Source organism: Vanellus vanellus (genome assembly GCF_965231255.1).
Source record: "Vanellus vanellus genome assembly, chromosome: 14".
NCBI lineage: Eukaryota > Metazoa > Chordata > Aves > Charadriiformes > Charadriidae > Vanellus > Vanellus vanellus.
Genome location: NC_138919.1, coordinates 10,808,243 through 10,834,463, shown reverse-complemented (window position 1 = coordinate 10,834,463; position 26,221 = coordinate 10,808,243). Strand labels below are relative to the sequence as shown.

The window sequence follows — 26,221 nt, the reverse complement described above, 5'->3', positions numbered from 1 at the left end:
GAGTCAAATTAAAAAGCATTATAGAATCTTGGTGTGCATTTAAAATACATAATCAAAGAATTTTTTCAATTGGGAAATGATTTGGAGCACTAGGGCATCTTACTCTGACAAGTGAAGTGTAAGATTATTACTAATCCACTGTACTTTGCACTATGTCTTTTATCTGAGGAACGCCAAGTACCATGCAAACACGTAATGAAGTTAGTAAGAGCCCAGGCAGGATCATAAGTAACGGGGTGAGAAAATTTAAGAACTGAAAGATACCCAAAATCTTAACCCATATTGCAAATTGATCCGGTGCTAGAATCTGCTTCAGCAGTTTTGTTATCACCAGGAAACAACATTCACTCCAACTCTTCCTTAACTCTGCAATTTCATTTCTATCATTGCCTCAACGTTTGATATCTAACTGTCCGTGAACAGTGGGCTGCCATCTATGCTGGTGAGGATGGTGCAACAGGTCCAATTGCTTATTTTGCACACCCGGTTTAGGGCAGTAACATGAATTTCTTCACTCTTTCATTCATGCTGAATGATGGTACACAGTAGAACTCTGTGTTAGAGCTTTCTAACCTCTTTAATGGAGGTAATTATGCAAGAGAGAGAGACTGAGTCACCAGATGTACGGTACCTTGACATCATACCCTGGAGACGGCCTTCCCATAGAGCCAGGTTTGATTTTCATTCCTTTAAAATTTCCACAGATCAGCACCTGTAACAAGTGTTGTTGGGTTTGGGTCTGGTTTGTTGTGTTGGTTTGTTTTTTTTTAAATTAAACTGTGGCTCGTATATTCAGTCTTTAGCTTAGGTTTAAAATACTCAGCCAATATTTTGTATTTCTATGAGAAATAATAATTGTCTTCATTATAACGATATATCCAATGATTAAACTTCTCGAAATAAAATATGCCCTTGGAATCGTGTCCACAGCTCCAAATAATGTTAGTGAGTGCTCTAAAGATAGATTCTAAAGCAGAATTTGGAATGCACTAGTGAGGAATATACCCCTTTTGTGTTAGTTCTCAATGCAAAGCCTACAGAAATGAAAAACAGTCCTTGGATTTTGGGTGAAGCTGTTATGATTGTTCTATGACTTATAAAAACTACATTTTCCCAGTGTTGCTTATTGCAATTGACTTTTCCCCTGAAATTCATAACTGCATATAAATTATTTTAATCACTTTTTCTTGGCAACCTGAGTTGAATTTATTGCTGTATCTGTAAAGCATACATTTTCACATTTGTAAAGCAGAACATACTGTTTCTGTCTGTCCATAGCCTTCATGAATATCTAGCCCAGTCTGGGCTTTCCATTCTTCCATCACCTCAGGGTTGATTGGCTCCCCAGCACTCACACAGTGCCGCAAGCTTTTGAATGTATAGCTTAGCGGGAAAGAGAAAACAAATAATTGGCAGTCATCTATCTGCTATGTCCCATTCACTACTGTATTCCTGTATTGTGGGGTCCTTTCTACAGAAACCAAATTTTTTTACTTATTCTTATTCATTCCATTTGAACTGTGTAGTGTTAAGCAAAAACAAATCTGGAAAAAATGCAAATAAAAAAGAAAAAACTGCTGGTTTACTTCTGTATTATTTTAGAAAGCCTAATGATCAATGTACTGGTTCTAACCCTAGAATCTGAACTGGGGTCTAAACCGAAGAGGAATAAAAAAGTTCACCCTAATGACAATAAAAACTCACAGAAGAGTTAAATGAGGCCGAGCAGTCTTTCAGACATTTCACCAAGTTGTGCTGACGCACACATTTCTTGTAGCTTATAGTATTGGAGGGACAAGTAGAAAAACAAAAGGAGAGGGAATGTGATTATAAAAGCATTTCTGAAGATACATTAATTACGATATCATGGGTATCCTAGTACATCCTCAGCTAAATGGCTTTTCAAAGTCTTAAGCAAGTTCACTGTGATTTATGAAACCTGAGATGGTTAAGCCATCCCTAAATCTTTATTCTGACTTTGCTCCTAATACTTAAGATTCAAAATGTTGAGAAATACATGAGCTGTGTTACTGTTACGCCATTGTAAATTTGGAATAAAATCAAGGTGACATGAGCATTTGGTCTACTGTTTTGATCAAATGCATCAATAAGGATACTCTGCTTCTGCTTACCTGGACAGTTTATGTTGCACAAACATTCGATAGGCAGTTGGAGCAGAACAGAAGACGGTTATGGGAAATCTTGACAGACTCTAGAGAATTTAGAATTAAAAAAAAAGTAAATGTTGCAAATATACTGAAACCTGTGAGGTCTCATCTTCATTGTAAGAGATAATACAATGATCTCTGCATCCAGCTTATGAAACACACGAACAAAACTTTTAAGTGTCCTGAAAGCAGTTAGCAATATACTTGCCAACACCAACACACAGCAGTTATATTTAATTAGTTTCCTCTTCAAAACAGAATGTACATATTTTACAATCAGTTCCACGCACCAAAGTTTTTTGCTTTTGAAAGCTTTACAGTTTCTCTTGCAGAATTTCTTCATAACTGCAATTTAGGTTGAAAACAAGTGAAACCATAAGGCTACTTTTTTAGATGCTCTGTAGGTGTACAACTAGCAATTTCCAGCCACCTCATTAACATGGATATGATGATGATGAAGTCATTCCATTTAAAAAGAAACATGGTAGTCTTTTTTCAAATGATGAAGAGTTGTATGTGGAGGATGTAGGAGAATATAATACTGGTTTCTTAAAGAAATTCAACCTTGCTGCCTCTTCGCTCCTTAACTTTGAATTACATGGTGCAGGCAACTGAAATTCTCATTCATCTGTTATTGTCACTTATTTTAATAACACCACCAAAGTGCTCCACAAATCCCAGAACAATTTCTTGTGTACTTCACTTTTAGGCCAATAATGGACATTTGCAGGTTTGTGCAGTCAAATCCAAAGCAGAGTGTATGATGAAACTCTTTGGATGTCTAATATGCTCTTCTTTTGGGGTACATATTTGCAGCACTCACTACTTAACTAATCAGTTGGTTACCACCCGGTGAAAGTTATAACTATGCTGCGCGCTGCCCATGTGCAGCGCCAGGGGAAAGGAAAACCTGGGCAAGACCAGCCAGAGAGAACAGTGCTGTTTGTTGCTCTCCTCACTTACCTCAAAGACAATGCTTGGGTCAAAGTGTGGCATCTTATGTGCAAATACACATGCCCCTTGAATCCATGGTGAAAAAATGCTGCTCCAAGCTGACTTTGCCCAGCCTGTGTCTGACGTATTCCAAAATATATCTGAGGAAGTCAAGTCCAGCCAGTACCTGGTAACACAAGGAAATGGTCCACAGTCTCTATTTGGCAGGAAGAAGATAAATATTAAAATATCAACAAGAGATGTGCCAGTGAAGCAAATCCATCACTGGTTGTCTTGGGTAAATGGCAATTAGAAAAGGCGGAATTTCTGAGCAAGAGTAAGTCACAGCATAGTGAAGATGTCACCAGGATAGGCTGATGTTGCGTTTTTCTAAGGGAAAAATTATACTGGTGGACAAGCTAACACCACCTCAGAGTATAATGTTGTATAAGTATGTATGAGATTGCTGGGCTTTTGTTGAACTCATTTTTAGGTATGAGGATTTTTTTTGTTTAATTCTGGTTTGGTATTTTCTGATTTGTTATTCTTTGCCTGTTAGAGTGAAGTGGACTGCCATATCAATTTTATAAACAACATTGCTTTATAAATTTAAAGATTCTGAACTATTAGCATTTTGTTCCTGCAGGAGCTATGTCTAGTCCAGACACACATGAATTCAGAAGCGTAACAGACCCATTTTTTTTTTGTCCTGTTTATGGTACAGAGTTTATTTATCAAAAGTTAAAGAAAATGTTAAAAAGAAGTTAGTGACTATATATGACTGCTACATTCTCTATACACTAGGGCAGCTGGATTCAAACTGCCTAGTTTTATGAAAAAAACCTACCACTTTCTGGGATGTAAAACAACTGTTGTTGTTTAAACTATTGAAACAAAAGCTTCCAGTAAAAACCTTGTGGTTTTCTTCCTTCTGCTATGTGACCAGCTACAGAAATATGTCTGATTTAAAGTGATATCTGTACCTTCCACTTACTGTGAGGCCAATACCATAGCTGCTGTGGGAATGTTCAGTCATTTTTGGAGCTCCTGTAGTTCCACTGGTAAAATAGATGGCCATTGGATCTTGACACTTTGTGGTGACACAGTGGTGATCAGAAGGAGCATTTCTTAAAATAAGCAAAATGATGAATAAAGTGATTTGAAAGTGTAACTTGCATGTTTTTGAAAATATTTAACCAAAATAACTGTAGCAATCAAAAGTGTCATAAACATTGGTATTTTTCAACTGTGCAGTCCAAAAAGGGTGAAAATATATCGGTGTGTGCCAACATTCCCTATTGAAAACAAACCACTGTGCTTTTCTTTCATTACTGCTGTGGTGCTTTATTTACTCACTTCAGGAGATCTTTAAAGTTCAGCCATCCTTCTCTGTGGCCCTCTGACACAAGCAACTTGAATTTCAGAGACTGGCATTCAGTCCCAACTGAGTCTACAGCTGGTGCCACAGAATCATCAGTGATGATACACTTTGCCTTGGATTTCTGTAGTCGATGAAGAATGTCCTTTGCTGTCAATTGCTGCGTGCCAGGAATCAGGACAGTTCCTAAAGGGAAGGAAGGGGAATGGAAAAACAGTCTCAATGTTTAAGAACAACACTTGTACATACAGGCAGACTTCAGCTTACTTTGTTCTTTTGAGTGGGACAGGCAGGGTGTACTGAAAGAGGACTTGGCCTTACATTTGTAAATGTGCTGATTTCTTTGATGGATTAAATGCTACATGAGGATTAGCACAAGTTAGCAAACACTGAACCGATCATGGGACAGTAAAAGAAATCAACAGAATAACTTTTCTTGTTCTGAAAACACTGCCTCTGGAACATGCCACGTATCTGGACTTGACTTCTTTACTGGTAAACATAGCCATTGCCTCACGAGGTATACTGCTAGTGTTTGTGAGGCACCAAGACATTCTGGGTTGTAAATACTGGGAAACTGAGTATTTAACAGATCCCACAGGGGAATGTGTGAAACGCTTTAGTAAGTGTGGGCTAATTTCACTACAAGTTAGCAAGGGGGGAGTGCTGGAAAGAGAAGAATGACAGAGGCACTTGGACTACGAGTTCCTTAACAGCTAGAGCACGCGCAAAAGTTCTAAAAGCACCACAAAGAAAAAACTTGGCATAAAGAGTGGTTTTGACCAGCATGACACTAGTTCATCCTCATTAGCATGTTAGTAGTTCTGAGTGCATTAAATAGCAAGGATTGGTTTAAGTCACAATTTCTGTACCTATGTACCATTTCTATGCCTTTACTAACCTGTTCTCATGCAAGCCACATTCACCAGCCACCACTCTGGGATCCGGGGCAGAATCAGAATAACTCTGTCTCCCTGTTGCAGACCACAGGCATCAGAGAGTACATTTGCCACTTTCCTGGACAGCACTCCCAGCTCCTCAAAGCTCCACCTCACCTCTTCTCCGGCACCATCTACCCACCATAATGCAGGGTTTTTAGACTTTTTTCCCTCCTATAGAACAACAGGGTACAGTAAAAATGCTTCATTTTAGAAACACATTGCCTTTATCTTAAGTCTGAGGAAGAAAAGCATTCATCACTTGCTCAGTGCTCGAGAAACCTGGGGATGCAACGGAAATTTGCCACCAATTCCAAAAGAGACAGAGAACTCTCCCTTAGAAAGAACAGCCTATAAATGTAATTTAGGAAATTAAATTCATATTCCTTTCCCAAGTTCTTCATCTTACACTCTGAAGAGGTTTACAGTAATCGGCACAGAGAATGAAGAATCATTCTGGTTCAGGTCACACCGGCAAAGCAGCTGATGAATGCAGGTGCCTCTGGGTTGTGTCCCAGAGTTTCCTGAGCTGTCACACCTCATTTTCAACTTCATCTGGAATGGGCCTGTCTGATACTTCTAAAATTAAATCAAAGTTTCAAAAGCATAGGCCCACGCAGTGTGACCTTTAATCAATGTCACACCGAACCGATGTGTGAGGTGCTTTAAAATGTATGTATACAATGTATTTTAAAAGGGGCCAATGCATTTAGCAGTAGCAGTACAGTAAGTCACCTCCTGAGCAAAAAATTCACTGGAGCAGCAAGAACATGCCACCTTATTATCTATCTGAAAATACAATAACAGTAAGGTTCATTTTCAGGGGAGCAGATTTTATCTGTGCACTTCAGAGGGCAAAACCTCTTCTCCAGAGGCTATGCCTTGCTCCATTTACAGCCTGCCAAAACCCATTTTTCCTGCAAAAGGAACAATTATGTCAGACAGGTGATACCTCTGCTCTGTTCTTGCTGCCAGACTGGACATAACTGCATTTAGCCCCTCATTATGACCAGCCTGAGCCTGCAAAGCCAGTCCTACATCCATAGAGTTGAGACCTGCGTAGTAAGAAAAGTGATAGACCTCTACTCCACGGGTTTTTTCTATATTCCTGTTCCTTGCATAAAGCTCATGTCCGGTTTGGTGTTCAATGTTGTTCAGTTTTGTAGATTCCGAGTCTCCGGATGCAAAAGATTTCACATTTGGGATAGATGGGTGAGGTTTGACATTACACTGTATTTATGATTGATTTTACAGGCAGGCAATGAACACACAGAGGTCAAGTGATTTCCCTGGCACATCCAAGTAGGGTGGCATATCACGGCTGATAGGGGAATTGATGCAAGGTTTACAGTGGTTCAGTTAAAAGTCTCGCTTATGAGGCACCTATTTACTCACACTTAATCTCACCGGAGTTACTGATTAAAGGAAAGAACAATTTGGACTCGTGGACATCAAGTGTGTGGCTTGATGGATCTATATGTTCAGCCTGCGTGAGATGATCACCAGATTATAATCAGAACATAACCCCAGTGTCTTAGTCACTGGATTTGTCAGATACTCAGCATTAATGACCAGCATTAAATACTTTGGCATCAGAGAAGCCAAGTAACTCTTACCTTTTCCACTTCAGTCCATCTATCCAGCACATCTCTTGCAAAGTTGAAGTACTCTGGCACCTCTGGTCTGTACTGTTGTTTTATGGCTTCATAGCTCAAAGAGGCGTGAACTGTGTAGCACCGGCTGCAAAGTTGGAGAGATCTTCTCAGAGGAGCCCACAGGGACATAGCACTTGGGATCTTCGGTAAAAAATGCACAGCAGCAAGAGCCATAATGATCTCTTCAAGGTTATTCCTTACTGATTATTAGCTCTCCTAGAAATACTACAGTGGTACAGATACAAACCTGGTATTAGCTATGTGGTTTCAGAACAGTTTTTACTACTACACAGTGGAATACATTGGAACAACAATCCCAACTATTAATTCCAGTAACTACTGAGGACAGCTCCAGTTCAGACCCTGCTCTCCAGTGACCGTCATGCAGCTGAGATCCTGATCCTGCATTCAACCAGCAGCACTCAGCTCTGTCACTGTGGCAGTTTCCTGTAATTCATGTTCCTTTCCTTCCCATAAGCCCCACTAATCCTGTAGATCATATTTCAGTTGCCTTATACAGCAGAGAGGCACTGAACATTACCCAAGCACTTCAACTCTGACTTCTGTAAATGAAATGTCTGCTACGGACTGACAATACAGAATACCAGCACAGACCAAGATGTTGCACTGATAATCCAGCAACCATGCATTAATTACTGGCTGACCACAGCGTCACTTGGTACAAAGTTATTTACAGTTTTTCTAGTTTACAAGCACCGGGGATATATTGTTTGCCAGGAATGAAATGAATGTATCGTAAGCCCTGAAAAGATACTAAATATTGATGCTTTAAGTGTTATTTTGGTGTGTGGTCAGCAAAAGGCATCACTTTATGAGAAAGGGTAAAAGATTCCCTGATAAAGAATTCAAAATGAAAAGCCTTACTTGTCAAAAAGAGTCAACTTACAGGAGGTCTGACAACTCTGGAGTCATTATTTTCATGCACTGTCAGCTGTCTTTTATTTACAAAATAACTTAAACACTGCTAGTTCCTTATGGAATTAATAACTATCCAGCTGTCAAATCATGTGATTTTAGTTATTCAGTGCAGCAAAGAGACGTTTTTTGGATCTGTAACATTCAGTCTGCTTACGACAAACATAGCAGAGAAACACAGCCAAATGAAAGACAGAGGGACAGGGAGAAGAGGGAATGTGGACAGACAAGAGGCAAATCAGTACTGATCCAGTGCTAGAAAATATCCTGACCAGCAGCTTGCGGGGGCAGGCGGAGGGTCAGTTACCTTGTCAAAAGGCTGTCAGTCCCAACTTACTGCCTCTCTGCCTTCCACCGAAGTGGAGCCCTCTTAGTGCTGGGATATGTCACAGCTTTGACTCCTTACACAGATCTCAGACTCTGGCTGCGTGCCCGCTCTTGCACCGTTACTGTGTCCAGTGGCTGACTCCTGTGTTCCTTACACGCACTTTGGACTCACACAAGGGTCAGCCAAGTCCAGCACAGTTAGAATTGCTGATAGGTTTTACAGAGCTCAGTGGAAGGAGAAAGTGTGAGTCCCAAATCTCTTCTGTTTCCTTCTCCTCCCCTATTCCCACCCACCAACCCATGGAAGAGCAGTTGTCAGGCCTTGCTTACAGACAAATTACATCTGTTATGCTCTGGCTGGGGCCACACAGAAGCAACAGCCTTGTGATTGGCTTTGCGACTACACTGCTCAGCGGGTAGCTTGGGGCTCCTCAGGTAACCACAGCAGTTCAGCCATGACAACAGTGAGCATCGATTCCTGGAATGCTGCAGCTGGTGCCTGGACCAGCTTTGTTAATACCTGGTGACTTGTGAGGTTCTGTAAGGGCTCTGCCTCATGTTCAGAGAGCACATAGCTATGTGGTGCTCCAGCACTGCTGCCTCCTCTGCTCTGCTCCTATGGGAGAGGCAGGAGGGAATGTGTGCCATCCCCTCTGCCACCCAGGCCACAGCCCAGCATTGCTGTGGGCATGGCTGTGGCATTGGTACATGCCTCTACCTTAGCTTCCCCTGTGAGGATGCCACTCACTAGGGAGCTAGTGACAGCCATAGCTTAAATTGAGGCATCAAGATTGATAAGTTTGCCTGCCAGAGCCCTAAATCGCTCCTGCTGTATCTCCAGCCTCAAACCGTGGCTCTCAGGTCAGCAGAGAGACTGATGACACTCATCTATGTTTTTGGGGCTGAACAGTCCTCTGGGTGCTGATCAGCGAGGGTGACGCTGTGGTCTTTCCTGGCACATGGCTCCTGCACTTTTGCCAGGACTCCTTCCTGGGGTTCTGCCTACGTCTGTTTGTAAAGAGCACACTCAAAGGAGATGTCAACAAGCTCCCTGAAATGTTCACTGCACCAGAAAGAAACTGATAAAAAACAGATTCCCGCAAACAACAAAGCTGCCCTCTGTTTAGCGTAAAGAGAGACCTACAATCAGTCTGCAGTACTGACATTTTAAACAGCTCTTTGAAATGCATGCGACACAATCCTCCCAGAGGAAAGGCAGAGGAACAGCCTTAAAGGGATTCCCTACCCAGAAGATCACATCATGAACATTAAGAGAAAATGACAGCAATGGCTTGTGATAAGAGTCAGTGAATGTACCAGGAATATGTAGGCAAGAAGGTTTCCAGTTTAGGAAGAAAACCTTAACTTCCAGACCTAATCTGTAATCTATTGTTTCTGTAGGGCATATAACTAATTTCCAGAGCACTTATGGATATTTCCAAGTCCCCCAGCACTTTTCAGCCCAGAAGTATCCTAGCTGTGTTCTGAGTGGTTAACTGTTTTTCCTCTGCACTACTCACAGCTGCCTGTAGAAATTCTTCCTCATGTTTCAAACATGTCCTGACATGCCCAGCTCCAGAGACTATCACCGTAATTCACCAGAACTTTGAGTCTTTCACACAACCCCAGCCCTGCAAAGATTTAGTGACTTTTAATTTGTGTGGTCAATAATTCCACTGATGTCTAACAATTGCTGTAGACTCGTATGAGCCTCAAAGGCTTGGCAGTAATAGAGTTTCAGATAAGATGTAAACACCACCTCCTTTGCAGTTGTAACTGATGAATACTCCATGAATTCATGTAGTTTCCTTTCTTCCTACTTTAGCCCAACTGGATTCTCTGGATGTCAATAATATGATAGTCCTGTAGGATATCATACTATCATATGGATATTCATATCATACTGGATAGCGAGGCCTCCTTAGCCGTCTCCTCTACTTGTTTTCACAAAATGTCGAGGAACTTAATTTTGTCCCCCCTTGATTGTCCAAGAAGTGCAAGAGTTCCTGCAGGGAGACAAGGCTCTTAAGGATAAGGATGCATACAGACACCTTCCTTTAGAAACTATGCTACAGACCACGTTTTTTTCTGTCAACACATGTTCTCTACTATCTCAGGCCTAAATTTACCTGTATAAAGAGTTTCTGTTTCAGCTGGTCCCTTTACACCATGACACCTCCAATAGCTGGACAGGACACCGGGGAAGCAGCCGAGGCCGGGCTGTCCTTCCGCTGGGGGTATGGGTCGGCGTTGGATGCACCACTGCGGAGCAGGACTGCCGTCTGCTTGCTCTCCCGCACTCCAGCCAGCGTCGTGTCCTGTCCTGTCCTCTCCCTGGCCCACCGTTTCTCTCAGTGCTGGAATCATTAACACAAACCCAGACTTTAATCCTGGAACTGAAGTTTGGACAAGTGAAAGCACCAAGGGCTATGAGTGACCGAGTTTGGCCACAGCCGAGTGCTCCAAGTCCAGAGTACTGTGACTGGTGAAATGCTGAACCTCCCCCCCCGGCGTGTGTCAAGTCTGAGGTGAATGCTAATTTTCACGGGTGGGGGCTTATTTGCCTTTTTGGTTTTTTTTACCTCCAAGGGCACTGTGCTGCCAGCAGCAACACCGGCCGCGATAGGAGCCTGGAAGCCGGCTGGGGGCCTCACCGGGGATCCCACCTGGGCCCGGCGGGAGGTGCGGGTGCGCTGCGCCCGCCGCCTCCCTCAGCGCACGCCGTCAGAGCTGCGCGGGGGCGACCGCCGGGCCGCGGGGGGGCGCTCTCCGCCGGCGGGCGGGCGGGCGCGCGCTAGGGCCGGGCGCGGCGCTGACGCCATCGAGGCGCGCGGCGGCGGCGGGTGGATGTCGATGGCTGCGGCGGAGGCGGCGGCGCGGAAGCGGCGGCCCAAGGGGCACTTCGCGGCGGCGGCGGGGCGGGCCAAGCGGCCCCGCGGCGGCGGGCGGCAGCTGGAGGCCGGCATGCGCGGCATCCTCATCACCTGCAACATGAACGAGCGCAAGTGCGTGGGGGAGGCCTACAGCCTCCTCGGCGAGTACGGGGACCTGCTCTACGGGCCCGAGCAGGTGCGTGGAGGCGGCCCGGCCGGCCGCTCGGTGCCGGGCGGGAGGCGGCCCTGAGGCCGCAGAGTGCGGCCCTGCCCGGTGTCGGCCGCCGCGCTCGGTTTCTGCCTCCAGCAGCCTGGCAGCGCTGACACCGGCGGGGCGGGGAGAGCAGCGCCGTGAGGCCGCCTCTGCCTTTCTATATGTAAAACAAGCCTGTTTGTGTTCACCACAGACACGAAAATGCCGGTCTCTAAGCAAACGCCAGCGCAGCCCCGCGGGCTGGCTGGAGAAAAGGCCCTTGCCCATCACCTCCGGGCCCCTGGGTGCGGTGGTGCCTTGCTGCTGGGTTTTGAGTCGTGGGCAGTGTTGCTCGGTACTCGCCAAACGAGAGACGTGCCTTGTGTGAAGTTTGCAGATCACGAGGAGCGGCTGTCTGGAAGCGAGAGGGAGGAGGATGAGGACGATGTGGAGGCGGCCCTGAAGAAGGAGGTTGGCCAGATCCGCGCCTCGACGGAGCAGAAGCTGCGGCGGTTCCAGTCAGTGGAGAGTGGTGCCAACAACGTGGTCTTCATCAGAACCCAGGGCATAGGTGGGACATCAACTGACTCGGCATAATGCTGTGGGAATAAACTGCTCTGAACGGTGTTAGTAACAGGCCACAGAGTGTGACTTCCAAACTAATATAGGGTTTCCCCTTCCCTTTGGCATCGCCACTGAATTTTGTCATTACTGGAGTCGCCGAAGGTAGAGGAATCTGCTTTGACCAAATAGTCTTCGACTATCCAAGTTTTGGTATAGTAAAAGAACTCAACAGAAAAAGATTTGAGGCTGACAGCAGTGCAGCCAAGTGTGCATTTCCCCATCTTACTATTTAGAGGGGGGAAGAAGGGAGAAAATGCCTTCCATTTGTTTCTCATACCTAGTTGTTTTTCTTGTAGAACCTGAGAACCTGGTGCACCATATATTAAAGGATATACATGCCACTAAAAAGAAGAAAACAAGAGTCATTCTGCGCATGCTACCCATTTCTGGAACTTGCAAGGCTTTTATGGAGGATATGAAAAAATACACGGAAACGTTTTTTGAACCTTGGTTCAAAGCCCCTAATAAGGGTACTTTTCAAATAGTTTACAAAGCTCGTAATAACAGTCATATGAGTAGGGAAGAAGTAATTAAGGAATTAGCAGGTATGTATGGATGTCACACAAAACTAAGAACAAGTATATAAGCAGCCCACAGCTGCATGCATAACCTAGGTCAGATTATTAAGTGGTCTTAATCGGCATATGTATTTGTTGCTTAAAATCTGTAGTTGAATTACAAAAGCTTCTCCAAGACTTAAAAAAGCTTAACATCAATATTCCTTGTTGATGTTGATGTCTTAAGAGACAACAAGCAGAAAAGAATACAGCGTTGAATAGGATTTGGGGGGTCAGTTATACGTGCTTTGAAATGACTGCTATTAGGCTTTCTCTGTGGATGGTATATTGAAATAACACGTTACTATTTCCACTGAGTATGTGACTCATAAAATAGCTCCACCTTACTCGAGTATTTTGGTTGTTGGTAATTGTAGTGGGATAGTTTTTCAGTTACTTCAGTCCTACTGCTGGTATATTCTAAGAATCCTGCCCTGTTCTGCTATTTCAAGCAATTAAAAAAATGAGTAATTGGTTACAACTAAGAGGGATGTTGCCTTCTCTCTCTTAACTGATTCTTTCAATAGGGCATGCTTACGCTCTGAAACAGTTTTTCCAGCATCTTTTAAACTACATCTTGTTTTACAGGAATTGTGGGAAGCCTCAATCCAGAAAACAAAGTCGATCTTAATAATCCACAATATACAATTGTGGTGGAAATAATAAAAAACGTCTGTTGCTTGAGTGTGGTGAGAGACTATGTTCTGTTCAGAAAATACAATCTACAGGAGGTGGTGAAGAGCAACAAAGACGACACACAACAAAACCCGTCAAGTCTGACAGAAGAACAGAATTCAAAGGTAGTAAAACCAGAGACCAAGGAGGAGGAGAACAGCTCAAAAGAAGTAAAACAAGGAAACAAGAATCAAGGTGAAATAGAAGCTGAACCCAAAGGGAATGATGCACTGACAGTGTAGAAAATGTGGTAGAAAGAAAAGATAAACACAATTGAAACCTATTAAAAAAAAGGTGCCCTAGAGTTCTGAAAGGGCGTTTTAAAGAGGAGAGTGGGTTTTTTTTTGAAATCTTGGTTTTAAAATCCACATGTGTAAGAATTTTAATGCTCGTTGCAGGTGGAGCTGACATTACAGCAGATGTAAGAGTGCTCAGTAGTGCATCACCTTTCTGGTGAAGCTTGCTGTCATTCTTCTACAGCTTTGTTCTGCATTGCCTTTACCTAGCCAAAAAGCAGGAGTGTGGACACGCATATGTAAATGTGGCCATTCTGATATTGACTCTCCTTTGTTATATCTGATGGCTACAGAAATAAAAGGCAATGCAGAATCAGCTCTTATCAGGAAGAATTGACAGAAGTGAGAGATCTGAAAAAGACAGTTGCTTGCAGAGGGTTTTTAAGGAAGTGATCTGACAACTTGTGTGACTGCAGAACTCGGATACTTTTTTCTATGTCAACAACGGAATGAGCTAAAACTGATCATTTCCTGTATGATGGAGGTTTTTATGTAAATTTATATACACGTCGCTTTACAAGGATATGAGAAGTCCTGAAAGTGAATGGAAAGAACTGGTATGATCAAAATACTTGAATACTATAAGACGAGCTAGAGTAATAGATTTGACTGTTCTAGAACAGAAGTACAGCGCAGGCATTGCAGATGGTTTTAGCAAAAACTACATGTGTGTTTACATTAGCTGTGTATACAGCAGTTACTGGTTTATAGGAAATACTGTAGTCACTGAACAGAATCCTTTTGAGTAATTTCCTGCAAATAGCCTTTTGCTGCTCTTTCCAAAGACTTAATCCTTGGGGGGGTTATAAAGTTTTTGTTTGTTTGTTTTTATTTTTTTCTGAGGTCTCAAAATTTGAATTTAAATACTGCTTGGAAACTTCTTATGAAAGAAGCTCTCCATTATACCATACTGGATAAGGGTGATTAAGTTTAATTTTTGGTAGTTTTAGCTTTACAGTATTAATTTTGTTTCAGATTGAAAGTAATGTTAGTGAGTCTTTCTGTTGCCTGTTTGTTACAGAAACTCTTTTGATATCCCAATGATTTTTAAAAAACAACCAGAACCAGTGCAGCTATAACCTGCTTTCCAGTAGGGTTTTGAGTATGCTTCCTGTGCACCTGTCTAGCTTTAATATTTCATTTCTAGCATAAAAGCCTGTGGGTTACTAATGGGAAAAGACTGATCTTGAAGAACACCACTTGTTACTTGCCTTGGTTTAATAAAAATGATGTGTTCGAGTCTCTCTCAACACTGTTTAATTTATATTTTCCTCTTCTCTCAAAATTGTTATAGAAAGTGTAAAATTAAGACAACTTTTTTGTCTAGTCCTGTCTCCCTTACCACCCATTTATTAAAACTCCACTTTCTTAACTCCATTGGTGTTTTCTTTAAATTTTAAAGCTTTTTCTGTGTGGATTAAAACCAGTAATATCTAAGTCACACGTATGAAAGAACCATTGGAGACCAGACACAAAGGCCAACAATGAATGTTTATTGGTGGCTGATGTCAGTGATCACCATTCAAGACAGCCTACTTATTTTACTAAGGACAAAGATAGACTCATGGATAGTTTGTGGCTTTTTTTTTTCTTATACCTCTCACTCATCTATGTGTCTATAGGATCTACAGCTCTTCAGAAGAAACTGCTGAATGGCTACCATCCGTTTGTCAAGCCTATATCTGACATTTCGATGCTGCCTATGCAGCTATCTTAAAAGATGTCTGCATTCTTTTACTTCTGATTTTTCATAATTTGCACTTAGTAAACTTTCACTGTCAACACATTAATTCCTAAATCTTGAGGCTTTCAAGATTCATACAAGCAGGGTGCTTAATTTGGATGCATGCAAGATCTATGGCTGTTTCTGGGAACTTCATGACATACTATCATGATTTCCTCATTACTAAGCCTCTTGTGGGTTAAAATACCTGGTCTCAAAGAATGAACACACTGCTCCTTCACCTGGTAATCACTCACTTCTACTTGTACTGTAATTCTGAAAAGCATTAGGTGGCTGCAAGATGTGTTTGCCTATGCCTTGCTAAGTAGGCTTGATTTTTGTTAAGCAAGAACCCAAGCATTTAAAAACAATTGGAGTTTTTAAACCTTGTGCATTATTGCACAATTGCTGCCTAATGGGTGAAATATAATCCTATGTTGGTGCTTACGGTTGTAATAGAAAAGCTCCATTATGAATGAAATTGATAAGGACAGGTTTTTTTTAGACTGCTTATCAAAACTAAAGCTGCCCCCACTCCTTGTTCCTCAGCTCATTCCGTCTGATTTTCCCAGTGATTGTCTTTGGCAGCTGCTGGACAAATTCAATCTGATTCAAAAGAGGAAAAAAGTAAAATGAGTAGATGTAATTTTTATTTTTATTTTTTTCAGAATAGCATAGGTCTCCATCCTACTTAATAAGAATTTGGTGACTGGGGAAGTAACTCCAATGTGGTTTTAGATTGTGTTTTATCTATTATTTTCCAAAATCATCTTTAAAATATTATTTGTCATTTTTCTTGCACAGTACATATTTGGGCTTTTTTTGTTACTGAGTTTGAAGTGAGTCTAATCTTTCTGTTTCTAGCCTCTCCACAGTTAAAACAGGTGTTGGAGATTTATTATTTTTTTTAATACAGTCATGTTTACTTGCCTTTCTGGGGTACTTGTATGGAGCAGTGACGTTCTTGACATGATCTTGCAATTCACAGGCCAGTTTCTTTGGATCTTGTGACTTAAAGGAAGGAGACAAGACCACAAAAGCTTTTACCACCTACAAAGGGAAAATAAACAAAAAATACAGCATTAATTAAACTACAACAACCTAACAAATGAGGCAATTAATTCAGAATAAGTGAGTATTGCCTGCAGTACAGGCTTGCTTTATCATACCTCCGCTGTAGAGCAGAATTTGCTTTTCTGTAAGCAAATTTAAAATTGGGATGAAAGACTGTTTCTACTTTACATTAGTAAAGGTCAGAAGTAATATATGACAAAAGTTTCAAACTCTGCTTCCAAATTTGTAGTTCTGTAAAGGACTGTTCTAAAGTTCTTAGATGTTGGTGCCTTTTCTGTAATTTTCCAGACAGTGGGTCAAAGTGTACATCAGTTCTTACCAGAGGCACCTTTATATTCAGTGTTATGTTCTTTAGGAAACTAAGATTATGTTTTCATTTAAATAAATTTAAAAAAAAGGAATATGGGATACACAAACTACTGCTCCCCTCACTTCGGGTAAAGTGACAGGAAAGTTTGTATAGCTATATTAAGGGTCTGATGAATTTGATGGAAGTTGAGTGTAAGATCTGCCACACAAGGCACTTCATGAATCGAGGGTGACCACTAATTACCTCTCCTCTGATGGGATCTGGGCTACTGACAACAGCTGACTCAATGACAGCTGGGTGCTGTATCAGGGCACTCTCTATTTCAAATGGTCCGATACAATACCTAGGAGAGAGAAACTAAATGCTTAGTAGGTGAAAGGTATATGGTTATTTTTTAGACATTTCTTGGCATTTTAACTGAAATCTACGAACCCAGAGGAGATGATGACATCATCAGATCTTCCCATAAACCATATGTATCCATCCTCATCCATGCTCCCTCTGTCACCAGTGATATAGAAGTTCCCACGGATTGTGGAAGCAGTTTTCACTGGATCATCCTGTTGAACAAGCAACAATTAAATGTTCTAATTACTGAGAAGCCTTAAGCTAAGAGATGAGTTTTGCCTCGTTGGACACCACCCATAGTATCTTTCATCGCTTGTTTTCTGTTTCAAGAATGTAAAGGCTTGTGCTTGCTTTTTCCAAAGGGGAAAACTGATCACAAGGGCAGATACAGACCTGAAGACTACACAATAGGTCTGCAGAAGAATGGGGGAGAGAATGGAAGTTTCATAAGTCAGAACACTGTCAAGTCAAGAAGAGCCACAGCTCTTTGGTGTTGCACCTGTTCCTGTTGGTATAAAATACGTACCATGCCGCAGGCCTGAACTGGCTCTCCAGAAATTCACTTTTGGCTTACCAGGTATCGAGTGAAAAAAGTAAATGGCCGCTTGGCATCCATTTTGATAGCAATATCTCCTTCTTTCCCAGGAGGCAGAACACTGCCATTTTCATCTATAATCTGCAACAGGAAAAGCAAATGGGTGATTATAACTTCCCATTTTAAGAGACCCATGCTCTAGCACTAACCAGCAGCCAACACAGCTCAACTAAAAAAGTCAGCCCGCCCTGTATAGTACCAAAATACCACTGTATAGTACTGAAACTTGTACAGCATGTTGTACTCTCTTGTATTTTACTTCCTATGAAATCAACAAACAGAAGAGGGGACCACCATACCTGAACATCGTAGGGGGGAGTTGCTTTTCCCATGGAACCTGGCTTAATTTTCATTCCTTTCATATTTGCACATATCATTCCCTGTTGGAAAAGACAAACAACCAGCCCAGGTATTTTTCACTGTCATTCCCGAGGCCAGTTCCTTTCTTGTACTATGCCTAGTGTTGAGCTAGCATAAGATCTAAGTCTTTCAGCTGTATGAGCCAAAACATTGTGAACTTCGCTGGCAGTCTTGGACAAAAAGTTCCAAGATATTTTACAGCTTAAGTAGTCTTAGAAGCAGTATCATAACCAAGCCGTAATTCTAAGCAAAACAATAAAACCTCTTGTAGGCAATTGCTACATATTCTAATGCCATCATTCTTTTTAGTCAAAAAAAAGAAAGAATGGCCAAGTTCCAGATTTACCAAGAGGAATGAGATATTTTAGTCCCCTGAAGTGACAGCTGAGTTGTAACTTTTTACAAAAACGCTGAACGTACAATCTCAGTTTGGCCATAGCCTTCATAGATAGTCAGTCCTGTTTGGCTTTTCCACTGTGCCATCACTTCTGGGTTGAGTGGTTCCCCTCCAGTCAAACAGTGCTTCAGTGTCTTGAATGCATACCTTTGTAGACAGAGGACATTGCTGAATATCAAGAGGACAGAAAGGAACACATTCTACACTCCCGGCGACATCCCTATGTCCAACCCCATGACTTCAGGACACATTGGACTCTCTTAGAGTTAGGGTTAGGGTTAAGAGAAAGCCTATAGCTCCAGTTGGAGTGTGGCTGGAAAGGGACTGCCAAAGCGGTGAGCTGCGAAGACGCACAGCACTGATGACAGTGCAGCCACACATGTGCCTTCAAGGGCTGAATACTGGCCTCTGTATTTACTCTCTGTAACACCTCAGGGCAAAATTTGCTCTGGGTTGGAGGTGCCTAAGGTGGATTTCATCACCTCTCTCTGCAGTGCTACGGAAAAAGCTCTTCACAGCCGCTGCCTACAACACAGAATTTCCACCACTCTGAGGGTTTAAGTGACTATGACGGCCTGTAGAAATCATTGTTAAAGAGCCAGGCAATAGCTTGAACAGGCACGGCACAGTCACTTGTTAACAGACGCGCGGTACCTGGTGAGGTCATGCTGCACCAGCATGCGGTAGGCAGTTGGGGAGCTGCACAGAGTGGTCACTGGGTATCTGCACAATGTCTGACAAATTAAAAAAAAAAAAACAAAAAAGAGAAGGTTAAACAATATTGTTTTGGGGAAAAAAGCTGCTGCTAACTATTCCTTTCATTCCATACTAGGGCACAAATTACAAGACCTGATTGTAACCTCATTTACATGGAAAGCAAAGTAATTGCCATCACTGTTCAGGAAAGCTGTTACAGTGCTCCGAACACCAGCTGAAGAGGTGATACATTGACTGTGGTAAACCACTGGTGTACCTAATTTGTCCTGATGCTCACTTGAAGCACAAGGACCATCCCTTGGTATGAAACACTGGCCCTGGAGGTGCAATGTAAGCTTTGCAGGCCATTTCAGTAAAGCTCACATCTCACCCTAAGACAGTCTCAGGCACCTCGAAATGGAGGCACCTAACATTACAGGTTTCTTTTCAACATTTTGCCTGTGTCAGTCTTTTATCTAGCCCCACACTTTCTGAAACAGATTGTCACAAATCATGCTGCATGACATGCTGCCTTTCCCTCAGCTGTCCTGACAAAGGGCCTGACGCGCAAAGCCAAGTCTCCATGAACCCTGGCTGAGTTGCGAGTAATGCTGTATTAAAAGGCTGGCTTGGACTGGCAAATTTATATATCCTCCTTTACCTGGGACAGAACACAGGACATCAGTGCCTTGCTAGAAAAATAAAGATGTCAGCTGAGCCTCTGTTTTCTGACACATCTTTATTTCTCACCCATAACACCTGCAGATCATTCACAGTCATGCAGGTAGAGCGAAGCCTCACTTTTTCTTTTTTTTAACCTCACTTCTGCCTGCAATGAAAATCTGCTCAGAGAGGGGGACAGGTAGTGATAAGTAAAAGCAAGGGGAAGACCTCTCATTCACCAGTCTTCACTCCAGCCACACCATGGGTAAAGCAGCCTCTACTATCAAACTTCATTTTGTGCAGAGATGTGAAACCCCACGCACATTGTGAGCGGGTGTTTGCAAGGCCAAGAAATTTATACAAAAAAAGAAACCCAAACTGTCAACTACCATTTTAGAAAGGAAATGAAATGAGATTAAAATCCCCAAATAACCCCAACATGTTAGGAAAGTACACTTTTCCACGTAGGTGCTTTGAACCAGCACTCTTCCCTTTGCATTAGATTAAAATTCAAGATTGGCTTGTGAAGCTTGAAAATAAATTCTTTTAAGAACAGGTCAATCTCACAGCTTCAGTGTTTTCCAGTACTGACTTGCCTTTCTTAAGGGTCACAGCAGCATAATAAAAATATTAATTTACATGTAATTCAGCACATTTATCATTTCAACAGTGAAATACAGTAGGGGAGAGGTTTAAGTAATACCAGTAACTCCTACTGATCGGAAGCAGCTGGTAATATCCTATGCCCAAAAGGGTCATGCTGCAAAATCCTTCCTGTATTATATTCCTACTCAGAGAACAATCACCTTGTGGTTATGCCATCTTAAACCAGCTAATCCCATAAACCTAAGAGGCTTAGTTTTGTGGCCTGCCTGGAAAACAACATGAAATATGAGTAACTGTTCATTGTGAGCATGGTGTTCTTACATTTAAGATTGCTCTTGGATCAAACTGTGGCATGGCATGTACAAAAACACACGTGCCCTGGAACCACGGACCAAAAACGCTTCCAATAGCTGCCTTTACCCACGCAGTGTCCGACATGTTCCACATGATGTCTGAGGGAGTCAAATTCATCCAGTATCTGTTGAAGAGAAAGTTGGCACACATAAGGGAGGCTGCAAGTGGAAATTAAGAATGTGAGGGTTTGTTTTTTTTTTTTTTCCTTAGAAAGGCACTTGGTAAATTTGATCCAAAATTCAGGAACTCAAATAAATGCCTTTTGCCTAGCCTTTATACTGATGGCAAAGATAAAGAAAATCAAACAGTATCCTAACTCATTATTTAGCCCGGATTAACAGGCAAGTAGTTTCTAACATGGAGCCATATACCATATTGATCAAGATCCTTGCTTCCTGGGTAAAATTCAGCTAAGAAGACCAAAAGAAATGACACATACAGTATTGCAGAAGCCTCATCATCTATCATAATTTTATCACATACAAAACCTCTTCTGTTTGCTTCATCTTTCAGAACTGCAAAGGCATGATTAGCTGAATACATCACCTTCCACAGAGAAAAAACCCCAAACCAAAGCTTCCATAGGAATGTTCAACCATTTTGGGAGAGCCTGTGGTGCCACTGGTAAAATAGATTGTCATTGGATCCTGGCTTTTTGTCTTCACGCAGTTATGGACAGCAGGGGCAGCCCTTAAAAAAAAAAAAAAAAGGTTATATGGAACAATAGCTGTTCAGCACACTGAGCTTGGATCTCTTGTGCTCAGTATATGCAGGACTGTTTGTATAGTGAGATGTGCGGGTGTTGTGGTTTGGGCTGGACTGGCTACTGAAATGAACCACAGATGCCCTTCCCAACCTCTCTCTCCAAGGAGAAGAGGAAGAGAGAGAGACATATGAGTTTAGAAAAAAATAAACTATTTTAATTAAAATATTAATAATAAAATAATAGAAAGGAAATAATGAATCATATACAATATATATAAACCCGGGATCGAGCTCCCAGGATGACTATCACGTCACCGGCTGGCACTGGGAAAGTCCCAGACTGGACTCAGCGATGGACAGGAACTGGATTCTGGACCTGGATTCAGGAACGCACAGATCAGGATCAAAGGCAGTCCTCTTCAGATGCCGGCCACTGAAGGAAGAAAAGAGCCGACCCTTTGATCCCTCAGCTTTTATACTGAGCATGAGGCAGATGGGATGGAATACCCTGTTGGTCACTTCTGGGTGACCTGTCCTGTCCACTCCTCCCCGCAGGTGGGACCCCTCTATGCTTTTCCGATTCTGACCTCCAATGGGGCAAATAACAAAGTTAGCTGGCCTTGGTTGTTGTAGCCACGAGTATAAGCATACTATGCCTTGGCATAATTATAAATAATCAGGTTTTATCTCCAAGAGTGAAGTGTCTCCACAATATGCTGTTAATTTCAGGGCATTCAGTTAGTTAGAAGAGGCTTAGCTGCAGAGTAAAATTACTGAACAGAAAAATGTTTCTGTTTTATCTCAAATCAGGACAGAGGGATAGGAAACTACTGAGGTTTCCCTCACTCTTGCACTGCTAGTTCTGTATTAAAGTGTTGCTGATCTTGCTCTTTAACTGTTCTCCATGTCTACCTCCTCCAGAGTAAAAATGCCAACTGGATCTCTTTTATTTGCCTCCCTTAACAACCACCAAAAGTCCCAGCATCTTGTGTTTGACCAAAGTGCCCTCCAGAAAGCATATCTGACACCTTAATCTGATTTGCTGAGGGAGGACCCACCATTTGCCCATGGGAGAAGGACCTGAAGGTGTTGGTATATAGCTGGCTGAACATGAGCCAGCAGTGTGCTCAGATGGCCAAGAAGGCCAATGGCATCCTGGCCTGTCCAGAGAAGGGAAACGAAGCCGGTGAGGGGTCTGGAGAACGAGTCTTATGAGGAGCAGCTGAGGGAACTGGGGTTGTTCAGCCTGGAGAAAAGGAGGCTGAGGGGAGACCTTATCACTCTCTATGACTACCTGAAAGGAGGGTGTAGAGAGGTGGGGGTCGGTCTCTTCTCCCAAGTTATAAGCAACAGGATAAGAGGAAACAGCCTCAAGTTACACCAAGGGAGGTTTAGATTGTCTATTAGGAAAAAGTTCTTCCCGAAAGGGTTTTTAAGCATTGGAACAGGCTGCCCAGAGAAGTGGTAGAGTCGCCATCCCTGGAGGTATTTAAAAGACGGGTAGACGTGGTGCTTAGGGACATGGTTTAGTGGTGGTTTTGGCAGTGTTAGGTTGATGGTTGGAGCTGATGATCTTAAAGGTCCCTTCCAACCTAGACAATTCTATGATTCTATGATTTCTTTTGGCAGGTGGTCCCACTAGTTAATTATCCTTGCCATGTTTGCTAAGTATGTGGAGGCTCAAACTCTTGTTGTCTGGCACATGAAGGGAAATACTTCTCATCTCTTACTAGGATGAGAAAACAAAGCCGTTTCTTTTTCTCTGCCAGGACTGATGCTCAAAAAGGTTTTGCTTGGCATGGAAACATTGCGCATGCCTGCAAGGTTGGGCGTGGGAAGTCTGTCTCCCCAGGCCAGCCGTCTCCCCGTGCGGGCTGGCAGTCGGACAGGCTGCTCGGGAGCCCTCACTCCAGAGCCCCGCAGCCTCCTGGCCAGCTCAGCAGTCAGCGAAGGCAGCCGAGGACATGGGGAGCTGGGAAGTCTGGGCAATTAGCCCACTAGGTAGGCAGACTGCCAGTGATCTGCGAGGCAGCGAGCCAGGCAGGACAGCAGCCCAGCGCTCTGGGAAGACTGGGAGCCTGACAGCTGAGCAACCCTGGAGCCAGACAGCCAGCACTTTCCAAGGCAGCCATTCGGGGATACCAGACAGCCTACCTGCCCGACTGCCAGAGACAGCCTCTGCAGGAATGACACAGTGCCAGAATTTAGGTTTTATCAAATCAATTTTACCCTCTGCCATGGAACTGAACCATGGAATATTAGCCCAGCATGAAAGAGGATTCATCAAATCGACTTGACGCTGTTTTAGTAGCTCTAGGAGGTTTGAGAATGCAGTGTTACTGCTTCCTCCATCTTCCAGTTTAGTGACACTGAAGCGCGCAATTGTTCAAAGGAGCAGATGGAAATGCAGCGAGACTACAGTGAGCTGCACAGGTAATGCTAGTTCAGACACCTGTGAGAACACATGGTACATCCCATAAAGCTCTTAAGTGACTGAAGAGCTTGTATCCCTCCTTGAAAGAATGGTGCTAGCTACATTGATGCTTTTAACAAAATATCAGCTGGTAAAATCACACCTAGGGCCCTGAGCAGATTGCAGCAGGGTATCTGCTTCTCTTCCCCACTCTGCCTCTTCCTCACTCTGCCTTCTACAGTGCCATTTTAGCAGCTGCTTTTCAGCAGTGAGGTAGGTGGATTCCTAAACACATTAGGTTCATTTTGCAGTGCCCTTTTTTAGTCTTTCATAGTGGAAAGCTATTCACATTAGCCTCATTATCATTAAGTTGTAGGAATATGGATTGGAATAATTTGTATAGAATATTTTTCTTTGAGCTTTAGAGGGTAAATAGGCCACAGCTGTCAATAAAAGAGGCTTTCCTGTCCATTTTTCCATACTACTTCATAGTCATAAGAAACCTAGACGTCACAAGACTGTACTTATTTTTTAATTAGCAATTTGGCTATTCCCAAATATTCCCTTTCTTCATAGAAAAGAGACTAAATTACCTTCTCTCCCACCCCCTCAAAGGTATCTAGTTCATTAATGAGACACAAACGCACAAGTGTGTTTAAACAACATGAGAAATTTTCCACTAGAGATAACTATGATGGAGTTAAGGTAGAAGGCACTTACTTGAGCAAATCACCGAAGTTCAGCCACTCAGTCCTGCTACTTTCAGATACAATTAGCTTCGTTTTCAGAAACTGGCACTTGGATGCAACTGAGTCCACTGCAGGAGCAAGCACATCAGTTGTAATAATGCACTTAGCCTTGGAAGCCAGCAATCTATAGCAAATGTCTTGTGCTGTCAGTTGTGTTGTCCCTGGGATGATGATAATACCTGAAGGTGCAATAAAATGGGAAATTTACTAGGCATTTTTCACTTTCAGTCCCAATGACTTCATAGCTTCCCTTGATTTGTTGAATACCAGCACCATTCAATCTAGAAATGAGAAGGAGGTAAAGGAAGTCCCACACACGTGAACTTGAATAGAGATGTACAGATCTGAAGTACAAAATAGCTTCTGTTTCTATGAGATCCTTTGCTCCAGGCACAATGTAAGTAGAAAGCAAAATTTTGGGGCAGTAAACACTAGCAGCTTTAACTTAAGGCTGTTGAAGTTAAATCAAGTTGATTTAACACAACAAAATTGATTTAACACAATCAACACAAGCCACAGAAAGTGAAAGAAAAATGATGAAGGTAATTCCATTAGTCGTAAGAGACTACCCCTGTCAGCCCCTTTGATTGTCAAATGTTCAAGGTATAAAGTCAAATAAATGTAATTGTTAAATGAATCGTTAGGCAACTTTTGGCATAGAACGTAACAAACAATCTACAGACCCTTAGGAATGATACAATTCACCTGTTCGCATACAAGCCACGTTCAGCAGCCACCACTCTGGGATTCGGGGCAGAATCACTAAAACTCGGTCTCCTCTTTGCAGGCCACATGGGCCTGAGAGCACGTTGGCCACTTTTTGGGACAGGAAGCCCAGCTCTTCAAAGCTCCATTTCATTTCATCTCCTTTCCCATTTATCCACCAAAGAGCTGGGTTTGATGGTCCCTTTCGTTCCTATACACAACGCAAGGGTAAATAGCATGCTGGTTACTTCTGAGACTCCTGTAGTTCCTTGCAGAGGTTTTGGGATGCTCCAGGCAGAAGAATCTGATAGTGTTACACATTGTAGGACAGGAATATTAAGCATGTTTTGTTTAAAAGAGCCCTTTTCCAAGGCACATATAAGCTGTTGTGTATATCTACCTGATTTGCAATGCTCGTAAATTACTTAGAGGCTTTTACGAACACAGCACTGCACACACTGCTGAATCAGTCACAGAGACAAAGCACCATGTCCCTTCTGAGATGCTCTAGCAAATTGCCTCTCCTTTCTCTACAATGTACGATTATATTAAAATAGAAAGGGGAAGGGGGAGGGGGAAGGAATCCTGGTTCCACTGAAGCCAATGGTTTTAGGCTTGACTTTGGGGATAGGGGCACACTAAAAATACTTAATCTACAGGGTCAGAAATGCTACCTTTTCTATTTGAGACCACTTGTCCAGCACATCACTTGCAAAATTAAAGTACTCAGGTACTTCCTGTTCACAACAACTGATAGCTTCGTAATCTGAGAAATTCAAAGCTGCAAAAGTCTTGTGATACTGGTGGAACAATCTGCAGACTGTCTGGATGCTCCATGCGGACCGCAACACTTGAAATTCAAGTAAAATCTTCATGGCACAAAAGCAGATATATGGGGGCTTTTGGAGACGATAACCACCAGAACTATTTTTTAATGATTATTTCCCTCCTACAAGAGACAGAAAAATCA

The 26,221-nt window shown here is 42.6% G+C and overlaps 2 protein-coding genes across 2 annotated transcripts in view; one reads left to right on the top strand and one right to left on the bottom strand.

The window, feature by feature from the left end:
- LOC309677834 (uncharacterized protein) overlaps positions 1–26,221 on the bottom strand; it is a gene marked incomplete at both ends in the record, with an annotated part of 54,492 nt that overhangs the window by 2,362 nt on the left and 25,909 nt on the right. Inside the window, 21 exons of the mRNA XM_082490730.1 lie at positions 632–712; positions 1,260–1,383; positions 2,133–2,212; positions 3,132–3,288; positions 4,085–4,228; positions 4,458–4,665; positions 5,381–5,591; positions 7,034–7,157; positions 15,797–15,882; positions 16,207–16,326; positions 16,904–17,003; positions 17,093–17,220; positions 17,583–17,684; positions 17,903–17,983; positions 18,384–18,507; positions 19,015–19,094; positions 20,647–20,803; positions 21,226–21,369; positions 24,518–24,725; positions 25,252–25,462; positions 25,926–26,150. Coding sequence (XP_082346856.1) covers positions 632–712; positions 1,260–1,383; positions 2,133–2,212; positions 3,132–3,288; positions 4,085–4,228; positions 4,458–4,665; positions 5,381–5,591; positions 7,034–7,157; positions 15,797–15,882; positions 16,207–16,326; positions 16,904–17,003; positions 17,093–17,220; positions 17,583–17,684; positions 17,903–17,983; positions 18,384–18,507; positions 19,015–19,094; positions 20,647–20,803; positions 21,226–21,369; positions 24,518–24,725; positions 25,252–25,462; positions 25,926–26,150 — 2,895 coding nt within the window. The remainder of the gene's footprint in view (positions 1–631; positions 713–1,259; positions 1,384–2,132; positions 2,213–3,131; positions 3,289–4,084; positions 4,229–4,457; positions 4,666–5,380; positions 5,592–7,033; positions 7,158–15,796; positions 15,883–16,206; positions 16,327–16,903; positions 17,004–17,092; positions 17,221–17,582; positions 17,685–17,902; positions 17,984–18,383; positions 18,508–19,014; positions 19,095–20,646; positions 20,804–21,225; positions 21,370–24,517; positions 24,726–25,251; positions 25,463–25,925; positions 26,151–26,221) is intronic.
- THUMPD1 (THUMP domain 1 NAT10 acetyltransferase adaptor) lies at positions 11,189–14,906 on the top strand (the record flags this gene model as incomplete). Its single annotated transcript, XM_082490868.1, has 4 exons — positions 11,189–11,404; positions 11,792–11,972; positions 12,322–12,570; positions 13,171–14,906. 4 exons carry the CDS (start codon positions 11,189–11,191, stop codon positions 13,497–13,499), a joined length of 975 nt encoding a protein of 324 aa, XP_082346994.1. The 3' UTR covers positions 13,500–14,906.